The 17457-nt window shown below is 40.3% G+C and overlaps 1 protein-coding gene and 1 pseudogene across 1 annotated transcript in view; both read left to right on the forward strand.

The window, feature by feature from the left end:
• Positions 1-3810: 3810 nt before the first annotated feature.
• The window catches only part of GC (GC vitamin D binding protein), a 29020-nt gene continuing 15373 nt past the window's right edge, over positions 3811-17457 (forward strand). Inside the window, exons 1-3 of the mRNA XM_008693198.1 lie at positions 3811-4151; positions 16031-16100; positions 16671-16803. Of these exons, the coding sequence (XP_008691420.1) occupies positions 3983-4151; positions 16031-16100; positions 16671-16803 (372 nt within the window). The 5' untranslated portion in view covers positions 3811-3982. The remainder of the gene's footprint in view (positions 4152-16030; positions 16101-16670; positions 16804-17457) is intronic.
• On the forward strand, positions 12913-14780 carry LOC103665298 (annotated as a pseudogene).

Here is a 17457-nt window from a genome sequence, read left to right on the forward strand (position 1 = left end):
AAAGTGGGGGGGTGCCTGGGCAGCTCAGTTGTTAAGCATCTGCCTTCAGCTCAGGGCATGATCCCAGGGTCCTGGGATCGAGCCCCACATCAGGCTCTTCCGCTGGGAGTCTGCTTCTTCCTCTCCCATTCCCCCTGCTTGTGTTCCCTCTCTCGCTGGCTGTCTCACTCTCTGTCAAATAAATAAATAAATAAATAAATAAATAAAATCTTAAATAAAAAAAGAAAAAAAAAAAGAAACAAGCAAAGGCTGGGGGGGACACAAACCAAGAAACAGACTTAACTATAAAGAACAAACTGATAGTCACCAGAGGGACAGTGGGTAGGGTGATGGGTGAAATAGGTGATGGGGATTAAGGAGTGCATTTCTGGAGATGGGCACTGGGTAATGTATGGAAGTGTGAATCACTATATTGTACACCTGAAACTAATATAACATTACATGTTAACTATACTGGAAATAAAAGAATTAGGAAAAAAAAAATACCAGAGGTGGCCTGGGTGGCTCAGTCAGTTAAGCTTCTGACTTTGGCTCAGGTCATGATCTCAGGGTCCTGGAATTGAGCCCCACATCAGGCTCCCCACTCAGTGGGGAGTCTGCTTCTCCTTCTCCCTTTGCCCCTCCCCCTGCCCATGAGCTCTCTCAAATAAATAAAATCTTGAAAAAAAAAAAAAAAAAAAAAAAAAAGGTCCCTGCAATGTAGATCATGTTCTATTCCTGCTCTGCACATCAACTTTAAGGGTAATACATACTTTATGCTACTACCATCCATCTCATCAAGTCATTCATCAGGGCAAGGTACTGACTCTGCACTTTAATAGCATAAAGAGAATCTGAATGAGAAGAACATTCTGGCAAATGAAATCATTTTGAAGGTAATTTCTGCTGTTACACTATAATGGAAGAGTTTCTAAGCAGCCTATAGCAGCATGGAAGTGTTCAAAATACAGCTTTGGTAAAGAGTATATGTTCTAAGAGTTACTAAAAGAAGAAAAACATAATAGGGAAAGAACTAGAGATGGGCTTTGTCTCACAATTTTGCCTAGAACCGGCCCTGCTTAGGTAAAAACCCTACATTTCTTCTAAAGTCAATGGCAAGGTAAAGAGAAGACTACTTCAATTTTTTTTTTTTTTAAGATTTTATTTTTAAGTAATCTGTACACCCAACATAGGGCAGGAAATTACAACCCTGAAATCCAGAGCTGCATGCTCTATCCACTGAGCCAGCCAAGAGCCCCAACTATTTCAATTCTTCACAGGCAAAACAACTCCTGTAAAATTCTACTGCTTAAATATTTAATAAAGAATTCTTTTTGAAAATCAATTTCAATAAGAAATTTAAGTTGCCATCACTACAACTGTAACACTTCAGAGGTACCAGTCATTGCAACATGAGACTTCTCGTTTCAGCCAGTTAGGATTATTTCTTCCCAGATTTCAAGCCATTGTAAGCAATCAACATTTGAAAGATTAAGGAAACTTACAGAAATACGATGGAGCAAAGTTTCATATATTTAGCTATTAGCATGTGAGAGCTAATTCTCAGTTAGAAAAAGATATTCAACCAAGAGAATGCATTTGGCAGCTTGTGTAGAGATTTCTCAAGAGGACACCTCAATGAGATGTTGCAATTCTTGCTACATGTAGTTTGTCATTAAACAGAAATGGTAGAGGCTATTGCAAAAGCAGAGATAACTTTTTTTTTTTTTTCAAGTGCAAGAACAGGCTGATCTTAAACCCTGTAGCAAATTTAATGGGAAACAATATACTCTAGCTTTGAATGAACTGATCAAAAGAGGACTAAAATACTGTTAAATTAAAAACTATAGGAGTACATATGTTGTGTTATCTTAAAAATGGAAACGAATCTGTCCGTTATTCTGAGCTCTGGGTTTCTTTATTTTTAAACTCTTTGGCCCTCATTTGGAGTTGATGTCCAAATAATTTACAATAAGACTAAAACATTTTTTAATTAACTTACAAAGTAAACTCCTAGTTTAGCCAAAGGAAAAGTTTAGAAGATTTTTTAGTAGACAGAAAGTTAATCTTTGAAGAGTATAGAGCTGGTTCTTAAACGCAAGACTATCTTCCCATACTGCCTCTAGCAAGGTTTATACTCTCTTTTCATCTCCTTTACCACATAGATTTCCATTGGCCTTAGGTAACTAAACAGAATCGAAGCAGAGATCTTTTTCCAACTAACTGGGCTCCATTTTCTGAAACTAAAACCCCACTATTTTCAATACAGATGGAGGATCAGACTAAAAATGTAACCTCTTATTGTAGTTTACTAAGATTTGGATGGAGTCTGCCAGTGCAATTAATCCTTAGCTGCTAAACAGATACTGAAATTCTACAGCATTTGTCTGTGATGGTCCTAAATCCAGGATAGGGGCTGGCTTTAAAATATTCCACTGAGTTCCAGTGATCTTCTTGGTTTGGAGAGCCAGTGAAGAAAGTAAACTAGAGTAAGAGTAATAACTAACATTAACAACAGTAATAGATAACGTTAATGTCATCATGTGTTTGATATTACAGTAAACCCTGTGCATGTATTATCTTCATCAAGCTCACAATTTCGTGACAACAGTACTTGCGCTATCACCACTTTGCATAGGAGAAAAATAAGGCTTAGACAAAACTTCCCAAGGTTACAGGCCCAATAAGCGCTGAGTAAGGATTTGGTTTCAGAGCTTGTGTACCAATCCTGACTTGACCCTGTTTCTGGAAAAGAGGGCTACTGCAAGACCCAGGCACTGACCTGATTCCAGTGATGGGATGAAGGATAACTGTGCCTCTCTGGGAAAGGCACAAAACCTATCTGGAACTTGGTTCCCTCGTCCGTAAAATGCTCCCTCTTCTGCATTCCACAAGACCACTGTGAGCTCTCAAGCTATACTATCCCAAAATATACTAATTTTATAGAATTCATAGAAAGAAATTTTTAAAAATTTGAGAGAGAGAGAGAGAGAGAGAGAGAGAGAGAACGAACACAAGCCAGGGGCTAGGGCAGAGGAGGAAGGAGAAGCAGACTCCCCACTGAGCAGGGACCTAACCCTCCCCCTCCCCGCCGCAGGGCTCAATCCCAAGACCCTGATCATGACCTGAGTCTAAGGCAGATACAACAAACCAAAGGACCCAGGCACGCCCACAGAAAGAACTTTAATGAGCTCTGGGGAGTCCAAGATTTGCAACTAGCTTTTGTGATTTGGGGCAAGTCATTTACTACCACCACCCTAGTTATTTGCCTCACTTCAAGGGTTATTTTTAATATGTACTAAAATAGGGGCACCTGGGTGGCTTTAGTCAGTTCAGTGTCTGACTTCAGCTCAGGTCATCATCTTGGGGTCCTGGGACAGAGTCCCACATTTAGTTTCCTCACTCAGTGCAGAGTCTGCTTCCCCCTCTCATGCTCACTCTGTCTCTCTCATAAATAAATATCTTTAAAAATACATATTACAATACGTCAGTGCTTCAAAAAGTGTAATATAGCCCATGAAGTACTATCCCACCATCTTCAGTAAAATTTTGGAACATTAAGGTTATGGAACTGGGCAACTGTAATAAATTGGCTTCTCGCCCCCTTGTACCTTAGGACTTCAAAATATCTAGTCTTCAATATTTTAAGGTAATCTTTATTTGTAGTAAATTTGAAGAAAGAAAAGCAGACCAATAGGGAGAAAGCCCCAGGTTTCCATTTTATATGAGAAGGGTAGGGAGGGTCCAAAGACACATAACCCTATAAGGCGGGGGTGGGGGGAGAAGGGATATGGGCCAATTAATACGTCAAGTAAATTTTAGAAAAAAGCAGCAGTGGGGGGAAAAAAGTTCTATGTAATTCCCTCTTTTGCAGTTTGGCAAAGTTAATGATTAAAATCTCCTACATTTTCCCCCAGAGTGTCTATTTGCCTTGATTGATATTATTTTATCTCTTGTGGGCCAAGGATGACTGCCCTTGCTTCTGTGTAGAGATTAATAATTGATGAGTTCACAGTCAGGAATCTTAGTAAAAGGAAATTGGTTACTTTGGGCTGCTACTTTGTACCGGGTCACGTACAGGAGACGGGGTGCTGCAGAACTTGCCGGCAGAGAAATGAAGAGGACCCTGGTTCTTCTGCTTGCTGTAGCATTTGTGCATGCTCTAGAAAGAGGTAAGACCTTCCAGGGGTGCGATCACTTATAAGAACTCTTACCAGTCTGATTTTGCATTACCATTTTTAAAAGTTCTACAAAAGGTGAAGAACAGAGTGTTGGTAGACATGTTGAGGAGTAAGGGAAGACTCAAAGAGGCACCGATCTGAGCTCAACTGGGGCATATAGCATTGAATTGGAATGGTCAAGAAATCAAGACCCTCATAAAAGAAAAAACCGTAATTTTTCAATTATCCTTCCCTGCTTTTTTGAAAACCAAGATCTGGAGAGAATCACTTGAAATTACAAATTTTTTAGTTGTTAAAAGATAACGCAAATGGAAGCTGTGATCTGTCACTGAGCATTTTCCCCACCCAGATTTCAAAGATTTATTGTCTTTGAGAGCATAATATACCGTATCAATGATGCATGAAGTCAGCTAAGATCCTTGATCCTCTTCCAGGAATTCTGTGTATGTGTAATATTTGAAAATGCACCATAGTTTTTAAAAGATCCCACATGAAAGAATGTAGTAGATATGAAACATGACTATCAAATAATTAAGCTGCATTTTTCATTAATATTCTTCAAATGGTATCTTCATCTCTGAGCACTGTTTAAAACCTTTTCCAGTGATACAAGCTAAAGTGTGTGAAGCATACGACTTCATGAGAAGTTCCCAAGCTGCAGAATTCATACTCTGTTCCAATTAACTTTTCTGGTTGATTCTTTAATGCTCGTAAGGAAATCTGCATTTGTCTTGCTTTAGAAAACTAAAACTTCCATCTAGTGTTCTCCGTGAACAGCCTTGTCCAAGTCACAGGGTAATATCCATGTCGGTAACCTATCTAACCAGTAGAAGAAGATGTGTATCCCAGAAATTGTCAGTTACTAACTGTGACATGAATAACCTTATTGCCCTTCTTTTTACATTCACTTTTCCTTGATCTTTTGTCATTGAAGTTATTTTAAATTTTAAGTTACTCACTTATAGATTCTTAAGCAAGCTATGGGTCCTTGTGTTAGACTACGAAGTCTGGGATATAAATAAGATAAATGGTGTCCTTTACAAGACTTCTGAATAGGCCAAGTCCCAAGAAACCCTGACAGCTTACTCCTTTGCCCAAGGCTTCCCTGGGGAAGATCTGAACCTGAAAAATCCTACTGAAATACATTCAGATCAAGATCTTCAAAACACAGAGGATCCAGGAGTGGCTAGGTACTGGGATTATATGCGGACGCCATAGTTTGGGGCAGGAGTCATTTGGAACTGCTGACTCAGGAAGTGTATATTGGCTTCACCACAAAGGATTACAAATGTCCTCTGGAAAACAGTATTCGGCACCCTCTGTCTTAACATCATTCGCACCGTCTCACGCTCTGGTGAAATGGATGCTAAAAACTACAATTCAGCTTCCTTAAAGGTCTGAACTTGCCAATCAACTTCAGTCAGATTACCTAGGTGCCACAGGCCAGACGATATCCCAAGATATAAAATACATTTGTAAGTAATACATGTCCAATATTTGGGAACAGTAGTCCTGACACATCAGTCCTCTATTCTATAGTACATGAGCATGACCCAAAGGACCAAGCCAACGATTTACCTGGAAGCTAGGTGTACAGTCTCCTGGAAGAAAGCAACAAAGCACAGAGATTACAGGAATTGAGAGGAGGCTTGGGTGGTAGGGGAGGGGTTTGGGTTGCTGTTCTGCCTGTTGTTCTAGAGAGCAGACCAACAATCCATAGCATGTATCTAGAACACCTTTTTGAAAGTGTTTTTCATTCAAGACTCCTCTTGGAAAAGTTTTTTATGGCTAAACACATGGGTGTTATATGCAAATAATGAATCATGGAACATTGCATCAAAAACTGGGGATGTACTGTATGGTGACTAATATAACAAAATAGAAAGAAAGAAAGAAGCCATACATCAGTCCTTCTTGGTCAATTTATAATCAAGGTCTTTGTTACCCTAAAGATTCTGAGAAGTCATATAAGAAAGAAATCTTATTTAGCCCAGTTTCCCAAACACATGGGCTCATTCCTAAAATGCCTTTGGGGAAGAAAGTGTTCTTTGGGAAACGTCAGGTTTAAGTTGGATACTGTTACAGCTCAACGTGAATATCGGCTCTAGTCAGGCCAGTCTTCTCCTATCGAATGGCACTGGAGATTCAGTTCCCGAGCCCTCGGGTACATCTTGGGAGAGAAGGGCTTTACCACATGTGCCGGTCTGGATGGAGTCAAAAGGAAACATCCACTTTAGTTACCCCATGAGGCAAGCAGTCTGTGTGTGCCGATTGCCTCTCCACTCGGCTTCTTTCCTCAGAACTGAAATCGAAAATGTATCTTTCCCTGTTTGCAGGAAAGCAGCAGGAAGGCTGCTGACACAGCCACAGGATTACTGAGGAAATAATGCTGCAGGAAATAAACCTTTGCATTTTGTATGAGCTCTGGCAATAACAGGATATTATGATTTTTTTATTATGATTTATTTATTATGCATGTTTTCCTTCTCCCACTTGCCTGTCAGAACAGCCCTAGACAATCTGGGTTATCCCTACCTCTCCACTCACCACTGAATCACTGTTTCTCTTCTCTACAAGTTGCCCCTTCCTCAGCAGCCAAACTAAAAACAAATTGTGCTAAGTTTTATTCAGGGACATAGCTGTACAGAAAGCAGGAGAAGTGGATATCTTCCCTATTTTCTCAGAGAGGTCTTTACATCCTCTCTGCAAAACCTATGTAATGGTTGTTGAGGGGGTGACCTAGGATAGGAGACCTACCTGATGAGAAGGCAGCCATGCAAAGATCTAGAAGCGTGTTTCAAGCTGAAGGAATGGAAGTGTAAAAGTCCTAGGAACAAGCACGGCCTGATTCAAGTTCACAAAGCAGCCAGAGTCACAGCATGAAAAAGGCTTAGCCAGGAAGGGGGAGGAGGAGCTGAAGTCAGGGAGGTAGCTAACTTCGTCACCAAAGGCAATGTGAAGCTCCCTAGAAATCAACAGCAATGTGACACCGCACTGCTGTAAGTTGTAACACCAGGTAGGCACTCATCACCATGTGTACAGTGTACGGAGAAGTGTGCATGCTTTTCAAGACCGTGAGATTAAGGAGATGAAGAATCTTTAAGAGGCACTGATTACCCTTCTCCCTGGGTATCTACGGCCACTTAGCCTCTTTATTCTGCCCACAGCTACCCTGCTCTGTTTTCGCCCAGTTGACTCTGCTTCAGCCAGAGACCTCCACACTCTCTCCACACTACCTGCTCTGCATCCAAGGGCTTGCACTACCTCCCCCTTCCTCTTAGAACACTGATCCCCCTGATATCCACGTGGCTCCCTTCCTCACCTCCTTCATGTGTCTGCTCCAAGTTCATGGACAGAAGAGGCTTCCCTGACCAACCTATCTCCAAAAGCACTGATCATTTTTCTCTATCCCCTTACCCTGCTTTTCTTTTTAGTACTCATCACCTTACTCAGTCACCAGCTGTTCATTAGTTTATTATAACAAGTGTAAAACGTAGACCCTAAACTCCATGAGATCGTTTATTTTTTCCCCTTAATTCCCAGTTTTAGAATACTACGTGCCATGTAGTATGTGTTTGACAGATTTTTTGTGTAAAGTCACGAAGTTAGGATTGTTAGAGTACCGATCTCAGAAGGTAGTTTTGAGTACTTAAGGAAAATGAAATTTCAATTAGAATACCTAATAGACATCCTGGAAGTAGTAAACTCTGTAAGATAATTATAAAAATAAGATTTATAAAGTATCCACTGTGAAACATTGGTTTTAGAATCTATGCACTGAATAAAATAGACAATATTCACAACGTTCCCCCATGTTCGAGATCTTTTGAATAGATTTATTTCATCACTATAACACCCTGATCAACTCAGTACTCTTATCACCATTTTAAAAGTGAGAGAATCTGTAGGAGGGAGAGGTAAGTAGCTTACCTAAGAAAACTAAGCTAGTAAGTAGCAGAATCAGATTTTTAGAGACGAGTTAGGTTTACAAAGACAGTGCTCACAATCACGGCTTTGGTGCCTCTCACGGGACAGATACCTGAACAATCTTTCACTAATCTAAGAACAGGAGAGAAATCCAGTTCACTAGCACAAGTTTAGAGGGAATTAAGTAAAATCCATGCTGCCTACTACGGTCATCCGTAACTGATCCAAACTCTAGCTCCTCCACACTCCACGGATCTGGCTCGGTCTTCTAATTTCCCTACTTTCCCAGTAATCATTTATGTCCAATCCCGTAGAGACTTCCTGGATTTTATCGTATCCATTGTTGCTATCTATAGTCAATCATTTCCACATTCTACCAATTTCAGACCCAAAATACACAGCCTTATACGGAACTTTCTGCTATAGAAAGCTCCTCCGTATTCCCTTTCGCTTCCCTCCTTTACCCTCCTACATGTATCTAGCTCAAGGCCTGTGAACACTAACTCGTATCTGCTACATCTCCACATACTGTCTTTGCCCAGACCCTTGTTTCCCTTCACCTGACTATTGAGTGGCCTCCTAATCAAATCCCTACCTCCCATATCTCCCCCATCAATTCATTTTAAGATACAATACAAAACCTGATAATCTGGTAACTGGACTCCAAAAGATGAACTACGTAAGTCAGGATCACTATGAGAGATTAATGAACTGATGAGCTTGAGTGGGTACAAGTGCTGGTAGGGTTCCAGGGGTCAGGCTGTCCGGGACAAACCCATTCCAGTTCTGGTCTCTGTTTAGAGCCACCTGATGGTGACTTGAGACTTAAATAGGAATATATGGTGAGCAGAATAAGGGCCTTCCAGAAAGGTCTACACCCTAAGGCCCAGAACCAGTGAATAGGGTAGGTTACATTGCAAAAGGAAATTAAGGTGGCAGGTAAAAGAAGGAATCAGTCGGCTTTCAAATAGAAAAATAAAGACAGTTATCTGGGTGGGGTCAATGTAATCACAAGGTGCTTTAAGGTGGAAGAGAATCAGATCAGAGTCAGAGGAAGGTATGACTAAGGGGAAAAAGAGATAAAAATTGCTTGCTTTGAAGATGGAGAGGGCCTGGACCCAAGAAATGTAGGCTGCCTCTAGAAGCTGGAAGAGGCAAGGAAACAGACGATCTCCTTGAGCCTCCAGGAAGAACACAGTCCTCCTGACACTTTGATTTTAGCCCAAAGAGACCTCTGCCAGCACTGTAAGGTAGTAAATTTGTATTGATTAAACCTAAATTTGTGGTAATTTGTTACAGTGGCAATAGAAGTCTAGTACAGTAGGTTTCTGGGTCCTGTGACAAGTTGAAACTTCCCAGAGAAAAGGAGCACTGAGCCAAGACATCTCAGTGTTGACAGGCTACCATTTTATTTGCCAGATCCAGTGAGAGCTGGCCAGGAGATGACTGGGGTACATGTTAACTCATTTCCCTACTCTCTGGGAGTTTTCTATTTTTACCTTCACTTCCATATTCTTACCAGAAAGTAATTTAACCTACCACCTGCAAGAAGGACTGGAACAAATCACAGGATATCCACATCGAAGTTTATAGAATATCTGGTAATGTAGATCATTGGATTTTGTTATAAAAAGTGGCTCACACGGGGTGTTTATCACATTAGGCAGGAGAGGTGCTAAGCATTTTTACTTAGATTAGCATAGTTCATAGGACAGCCTTATGAAAAAGGTACAATTGACTATCTTCAAGATGATTATTCCTTGAATTCCCCTACAGGAATATATTTCAAGGGATACCCCATTACCTAAAAAGTAAAACTTTGGCTCTCAAGCATGTGTTAAAGTCCACATTTCAGTTTCCTTTTTGGACTACTCATTTTTTCCCAAATACTATTTGTGATTTTCTAACTTCGGATCTCTCTTCGAGTTGTTCTTGCCACTTAAAATACATCTCCCAATTGATTTACTCCTGTTAAAATCCTGCCCATTATTCATGATCCACTTCAAGTAATAGTTTCTTTCAGGAGGTTTTCTAAAAACCCTCTTCATTCTGAGGTTTTGTAATGCTTTGTTTCAATCTCCTCTATGGCAATGAGCACTATTAGTGTTATAGGCTTATCTCTACTATCAGACTTCAGTTCCTTAGGTACTGGTGGCTTCAGAGTGTCTTGCATAGCACCTTTTTATTCTTATATTGCTTAAAAACCAAGTCCCACAATGCATTCTAAATTTCCAAGTCAAGATGTAGTAGATATCACTCTCATACATCCCAAAGGTAGGAGAAAGAAAGTTGCTCCCTGATCTTCACCCCTGCAAAATCATTTGTAGATAACAAGAGGCCCAACCTATGAAGGGAAGGTGAGGGGGGATGAGATATGTGAAGAATGCCTCTTTTAAGACTTTGGTGAGTGTAGCATCTATGTAGGTGACTGCCCAAGGTGAACACCCAAGGATGTTAAATTTGAATGAGTCTATGAGGTCATTCTCTACTGCAATTGTAGTTTTTGGGCAAGTGACTCACTGACCCTGTATCTCCTACTGCCTTTTTAATTTTCAAAGTCTAAAATGAAGCTTTACTTGTTCCTCTGATGGCATCCTAAGAGGTACATTTAATTTCCTCTAGATGGATTAATATATAAGTTTATATGTATGTGTGTGTGTATGTAAATATAAATCTATAAATGGATTGAATTTCTTTCTATTGACTCAAACCCAGAAAACTGCACACCTATCTCCAATAATTATCAATATGAAAAACCAGATCAATGCTTTATGATGAAAAATGTCAGTAGAAAGAAGAACCATAAAAAGCCTGAAAAATGAAATAAAGTATTATTTTGCCACTTCTTCATTGACAGTGTTTTCAGTAATAAATCAGTAGTTTTCTTTAACCCCAAAAGTTGGGCAGCTTCCTAAGCCAGTCCAGCAGTGTTCAATTTCTCAAGTAAACCACTACCCTGAAATCAACATCTAATCTGACTAGTTTGAATAAACACTACAAACCGTATTTTTAAGTTAAACACACACACACACACACACACACACACACTCCAAATATACTGACCTTTTCTGACAGATGAGTCTATCGATGTACGATAGAAATGAAAATGCCAAAGGAATGAAATTACCAAAAATACAGAATGCCCAACAAGTTCTGAAAGCTCATGATTCTCCAGAACAAAATAGGAAAATAGCAACGTAATACAGTTTCTAGCATTCTATATAAGCATTTATTCGATTCAATGTTATTTAGGATACAGCCATCACTCCTGGTATACAAACAGCTTTTATAAGGGGCCAAAATGGTTTCAGAGAAATATTCTAACAGTGGTTAAAGCATTCAAAATACACTTTTTAACCAAGATGGTAGCATCTTATTGTCTATCCCCACTAGATTGAAAGTTCCACGAGGACAGAAATAGGTCTATTTTGCTCTCCATTATATATTCAATACTGAACCCAATACCTGGTACAGAGTAGGTCTTCAAAACTCATCTGTTGCATGTATGAATATTATTCACTGTACTGAGAGAGAGGAGGTACATGGGGCAATAAACATTTCCTGAAAATAAATCAAGTTTTCAAAAGTCTAGAATTAGATAGGACTTACCAGAATATTTCACAATACAGATAGAAATGGGACAGGCTATTGCAAAAAGCAAAACTGTTAATGAAATTTGTAAACATTTAGTGCCAAAGGGTCACTTGATGTGAAAGTGATTTCACCAGAGTCACTGAGAATATGCCAATATTTACTGTGGCTGTATCAAAGTTCAGATTGCCTTCTTTATAACCACATGGAACATTAAAGAACAGACTATGTTATTTATAATTTATTCTAGATAGGATTTAATTATATGAATCAAAGGGAGTTCAACCGGTATGAAAACATTCAGCAGTACTCCATGGAATAAGGAATCAATTTGTAATGATCACATTGTAAATTAACTTCAGTATTTGTTTTTTAGACCATGAGAAAATGATTAACATATTTGCTTATGCTTAGAAGCTATAAATCTCTGTAGATAAATAAGTGAAAAAAAAATTTTATTCAGAAACAGATTTTGAGTAATCTACCTGAAAGATACATAGTACAACAGCTTCCTCTACAGGTTATTTAAGAGCTTTTTACCCTTATTTTAATTCTAGACTTTCTCAGTGACTCTTTGAGCTGTTTTCCTTGCTTCTGTCAAGCCCAAGGCTGAATTTTCAGCAAAAATGGTTCCCAAACCATTTTAAGGCCTTAGTTGGTCGAGTTTCCCCATGTTGTCATTGTTATTTTGCATTCTAATTAAAGCAGTACCCAGCACCTGCGGAACTAGTGCATTTTAGTGCAAACATTAGTTGATTTAATTAAAGCTATTGAACGGGGGATAGTCTGTGGTATCTACTTATACTACATTCACACATACTCTCATTCCCATAACACTGAAACTTCCTTTTTGGTGAAGTGAGAAATCTGAATCTGGAAGGCTAGAAACAAAGTATTTCTTTAAATGTTCATCAGAGGTGCACCATTTGAATACAGGCTCTCACTTTTCATGTTATTGAGTGTTTGCAACCAAAGTAACAAAAATGACCTCTATTTTTATAGGGAAAGTTTATTAAACAGAGTTAGCTCCTCTGCATTAAAAAGAAAAGTTCTTATTGGATCTATTTTTTTGTGGTTTAAAACACAGTAAGCCTTGTGGGGGGGGCTCCATATAAATTTTTACTATGTCTTAAAGGAATTATTTCATAAAACTTAGGATGTGATCTCAGATCATGAGGATATAATCTTGTACTAAATTCAGGAATCTTTAATACTCATGATTATTTAAATTCCACTTGATTGTTTCTAGGGCAAAACAAACTCACCTCTTCAAAAAGCGGCTCATCATTTATCAGTCACGGCTGTGATAAAGCTCTCACCCACTGAACTAACATCTACGGCCAGCTCTTTCTCCTAGTTGTGCCTTAGGAACAACATAAAACAATTCTATGAACATCCTAACGGTACATTCTTCACTATAGGAGGACAGCTCTCCCCTAAATTCTTTCCCCCATGCCCTAGTCGCTGGTCTCATCGAATACCGTTAATCATTAATGGAAGTTTTAGGCACTGTTTTGACCTTTTGAAACTATGCCAGTATCCAACCTTGTAAACCAGTCAATACATTTCAGAAGATGTACGAGATGTGACGGTCCTCGGCTGTAACACGTTCACTGCAAGTAGCTTCATATACTCCAGTTAATTTTATCAATCCTACTGTCTTATCCTGATTTCCAAGATAACATAAGATTTGAGCATCTTGTTTCTTTCCCATCCTTTAGGATTTTGATGGAATTTGTAATAAGGGGCTCAAGCAATGGGCTGCTTAGGAATGTCCTTGTTGGCTTAGACCTAGAGCTAAAGCTGGGAGACTGAGAAAATGCAGACCACCGGGGCACTACTCATTTCTCCGGCTCTGATCCACAGTTGTACCAGGGATGTAATCAGGCCTGTGTCTCCCTTCCTCTTGAGCAGGCCAGAGATCCCAGCTAAAGAGCCATCCTACAGCAGCTCTCCACGCCAGGTGGTCCGATGGGAGTTCCAGACCATTGTCTCCGGGACATCGACACAGCAGCCAAGTTTATCAGTGTCGGGGTTGCCACAGTTGGTGTGGCTGGTTCAAGGGCTGCATCGGGACAGTGTTTGGCAGCTTGATCATTGGCTATGCCAGGAACCTGTCTCTCAAACAGCAGCTCCTCTCCCATGCCATCTTGGGCTTTGCCCTGTCTGAGGCTATGGGGCTCTTCTGTTTGATGGTTGCCTTCCTCATCCTCTTCGCCATGTAAGGTTCCATAAGGGTCACCTACCCATCCCTGCTGCTTCAACTTCAGTCCATGCCTGGTGCTGGAGTGTGCTAAGCTTTACCATTAAACACAATGTTTCTCTTAAAAATATATATATATCTTTGTCCCTCAATTCTGACTCTTCCCACTGCAGTTCATACTTTGAGCAGTCCACCTGAAAGATACAGGGGCAACAGCTTCCTCTACAGAAGGTTTTTGCCATTAAGCCTAACACATCCTAAAGAGAACCTGCTCAAAAAAAAAAAAAAAAAAAAAAAGCAAGACCGAGAACAAAAACTTCTCCCCAGCCTGTATCCAAGTGCCACCACCTCCACTCCAAACCATCAAAGACCACTTTCTACCCTGGCTTATGTTCATGCTTTCAAAGCTGTAACTGAGAGACAGGACATGTAGGAGGGTCAAAGTCATGATGGAAGTTGCCATTGTATCACCTGAGATGGGTTGCTCAATCTTTAAAATCCAGGAGGAAAACAAAACAAAACACAAACTTACTAAACCTTAGCACACTTAGAAACTGGGCCATTTATATACTTCTTACATTTTTCACCCAAAAGCTGTATCATGAAATGTTGGACTGTTTCCTAGACTTACTTGCATAAACGAGGCCTCAGAAATAACCCCATGGATGGCTTCCACACATCCAGCCTGCTGTATTATGCAGTGGGGATGTTGAAAAGTGGGTCGTAATCCGTCAAGAACTCATCTTCTCCCGTGGGAACGAGCTCTTCCCAACCATTCGAATGGACCTAAGAGTAGGTTTGATGATTTTTCTGTTCACTTATAGAGGTCCTTTGGTCCTTTTGAACCTCAGAATAACTACCTCCTAACAGTCTGGTTTAATAGTCAAACATTTGTAAGTTCTTCTGAAGTTGAAACTACTCTCCCCAGATCAGTCCTGTTTCAGTCCTGTTGCCTTTTGCGGCAATAAGAGACATGTACACTTTTCTTCTCTGCCTGTTCTCTCCTCCTTCCTCCCATTCTCTAGACTGCTTTTTAACCTGTTCCAAGGTTAACATAGGGAAGGGAGAAGCTAGCAGGAGGGGTAAGCAGCAGGAACATTAATTCAATGGACAGTTTTGTGAGACACTGCTTCCACTGGTTATGGGAGATATTCCAAGTTGACATTTTTTCTTTATGGGTTCTATGGAGAGCTCTTTCCCATCATTTCTGGGATCTCTTACATCCAACCAGCACCTTAAGACTTTTCAAGTTGTCCCCTCTGCACAGAGATGTCCGCTGTTGGCAGCCCATTGCCCTGTTGATAGCTTACCCCACCCCCAAAATTAAGCCAACTCCAGGCCGCCTTGCTCTCCTGCTTGATCTGCATCAGGTCCACAGGTCACAGTACGGCTTCCCGCTGGAAGCCCTTTCCTCTGTTGCCCCAGGCCATATTCACCAGGCCCTCTCTCCCTCTAGCATTCTCTAGTCTGAATCAGACACCTGTCATCATACCCCAAACTCCAGGAGTCACCTCTCAAGGTCTGAGTGTTTTCCTTTAAGCCTTTCCCTGTGCTTGAAATGAGGGGAAGCACTGTCCACCCATTCCTCCAAACCCACCACCAAATTATTTTTTGAGAAAGTGCTCAGATTTCCATTTTCCCCCCTCAGCTGAGTTCCTAGCATTCCTGGATAGAATTTGGAAGTGGGTAATGGAGTTATGGTGGCAACACCACCTCACATACCTCCGTAAAGTCCTGCATTTGTGGGGCTAGTTCTCCACTATGTATGTATGTAGACATACTCTCCATTTATTTTTTTGTTGTTTCTTTCAACGCCTTTGGTGAAATGGAGACAAAGAAGGGAAGGATGGAAGTTCCATCTTAGCATGAATGTAAAGGGGCCCACAAGGATTGCCGTATCAATAGGTTCTGACATCATCTGACTGATGTGTTTTTAGTATCAGTGCATTTGCTCTGCTGCCCACCACAGTTTATAGCAGACCATAAAATTCACCTGTAAGAAAACAGCTAGGAAGGCATCCAAAGATGAAACTGTATATAGAGGAAAATGCTACTTTCACCTTAGATGAATCCTGCAGAACGCATATACATATAACATAACATTCATTAAAAAGGAAAAGATACAGGTTTTTCTGTTTCTGGTCCCTAGGCCGAGATTATGAGAAGGATAAAGTTTGCAAGGAACTTGCCAATCTGGGAAAAGAGGACTTCACATCTTTGTAAGTATGAGGTACTCCCTCATGCTCCTGGTTACTGGACCTTGGATGAAGCCACATCGGAGGGAACTTCAAGTCAGCATGCTGAACCACTCTGCACATTGTAAAAGGATAGGACCCAAGGCTGATGTGGGCATGGACACCAGGCCAGTGGAGGACGTCCAACGATTCCAGTTGAATTATTGTTATTAGGGTCTAAGAATTTGTTAGCTGTAAGTTTATTAATAGAGTTAAGAGAAGCAACACAGTTTTCTAAGGTAAATTAGAATGCAAAGAGTATATAGAAGGACCACGGCAAACAAAGACAAAACACAGGACAGGTCCTACTGGGGAAGCTTGAGAGAGGAAAGAACAGGAGGCTCCTCAGAATAAAACCCCAAATCCAACTTCCATTTTACAAGAGAAGTTTGCCTGGAACAAAACTAAGTTTTAAAAGTCAACCTCCTGTTCTTTTCACTAATCAAGGTGTGCAATATGCTTGTTTAAGACTGAACAGATTTCATATTTTAATTTGTGCAAACGTGAAATTTTTAAAAATTCTATATATATTGACCTGCTGTTTCTCCTCCTCAGATCAATGGTCTTATACAGCAGAAAGTTTCCCAGCAGCACATTCGAACAGATCAGTCACCTTGTGAATGAAGTTGTCTCCTTGACAGAAGCCTGCTGTGCTGAAGGGGCCGACCCCGAATGCTATGACCTCAGGGTAGGTTCACGTGGCTGGCCATGTCCACAGTGGCCCAGAGAAAGAAGCCAGGATAGGCTTTTATGCCATATTTTGGAGAAATCTTAGACAGCAACTCCACCTACTCTAAGTTTGGGAGACTTAGGAAGCCTGTTACCTCCAGAGCCCAGACTTACTCTAGCACAATGAATCAGTTTTGCCCACCAGTCCCACAAGGTTCAAATGAGAAAACTGGGACATATATTAATTCATGAACCTCTTGTCATAATATATTCTGTGTCTCTTAAAAGCCTACTCATACATATTTATCATGTTAAGACTGGTACCAACAGCCCCAGAATAATTTAGTGTTCACCTCAAATTATTTGCAGGTTCAAATGTTGCCCTATAACCATATACCAGGTTCTCCCTTGACGTATATATGCAGAAGTTAAAATGCTGATGTGACAGGGTTCAAAATGTAGATGGGAGCTGAAAAAGGTTAAAAGACAGGTGTTTCTAGCAATTTACTAATGCAGTCATCAGGCCTCACGCAAAGGACATTTAGATGCATCTTGATAAAGGCCTCCACAGACAAATATCTGCTTGCTAAAGACTGCAGAAACCATGCTCCAAAGATCTGATCAGAATATGTCCTATACAATGATAATTCTTACCCATTAATTGCTTCATCTG

The sequence above is a fragment of the Ursus maritimus genome, unplaced genomic scaffold (genome assembly GCF_017311325.1).
Source record: "Ursus maritimus isolate PB19 unplaced genomic scaffold, ASM1731132v1 scaffold_8, whole genome shotgun sequence".
NCBI classification, from domain to species: domain Eukaryota; kingdom Metazoa; phylum Chordata; class Mammalia; order Carnivora; family Ursidae; genus Ursus; species Ursus maritimus.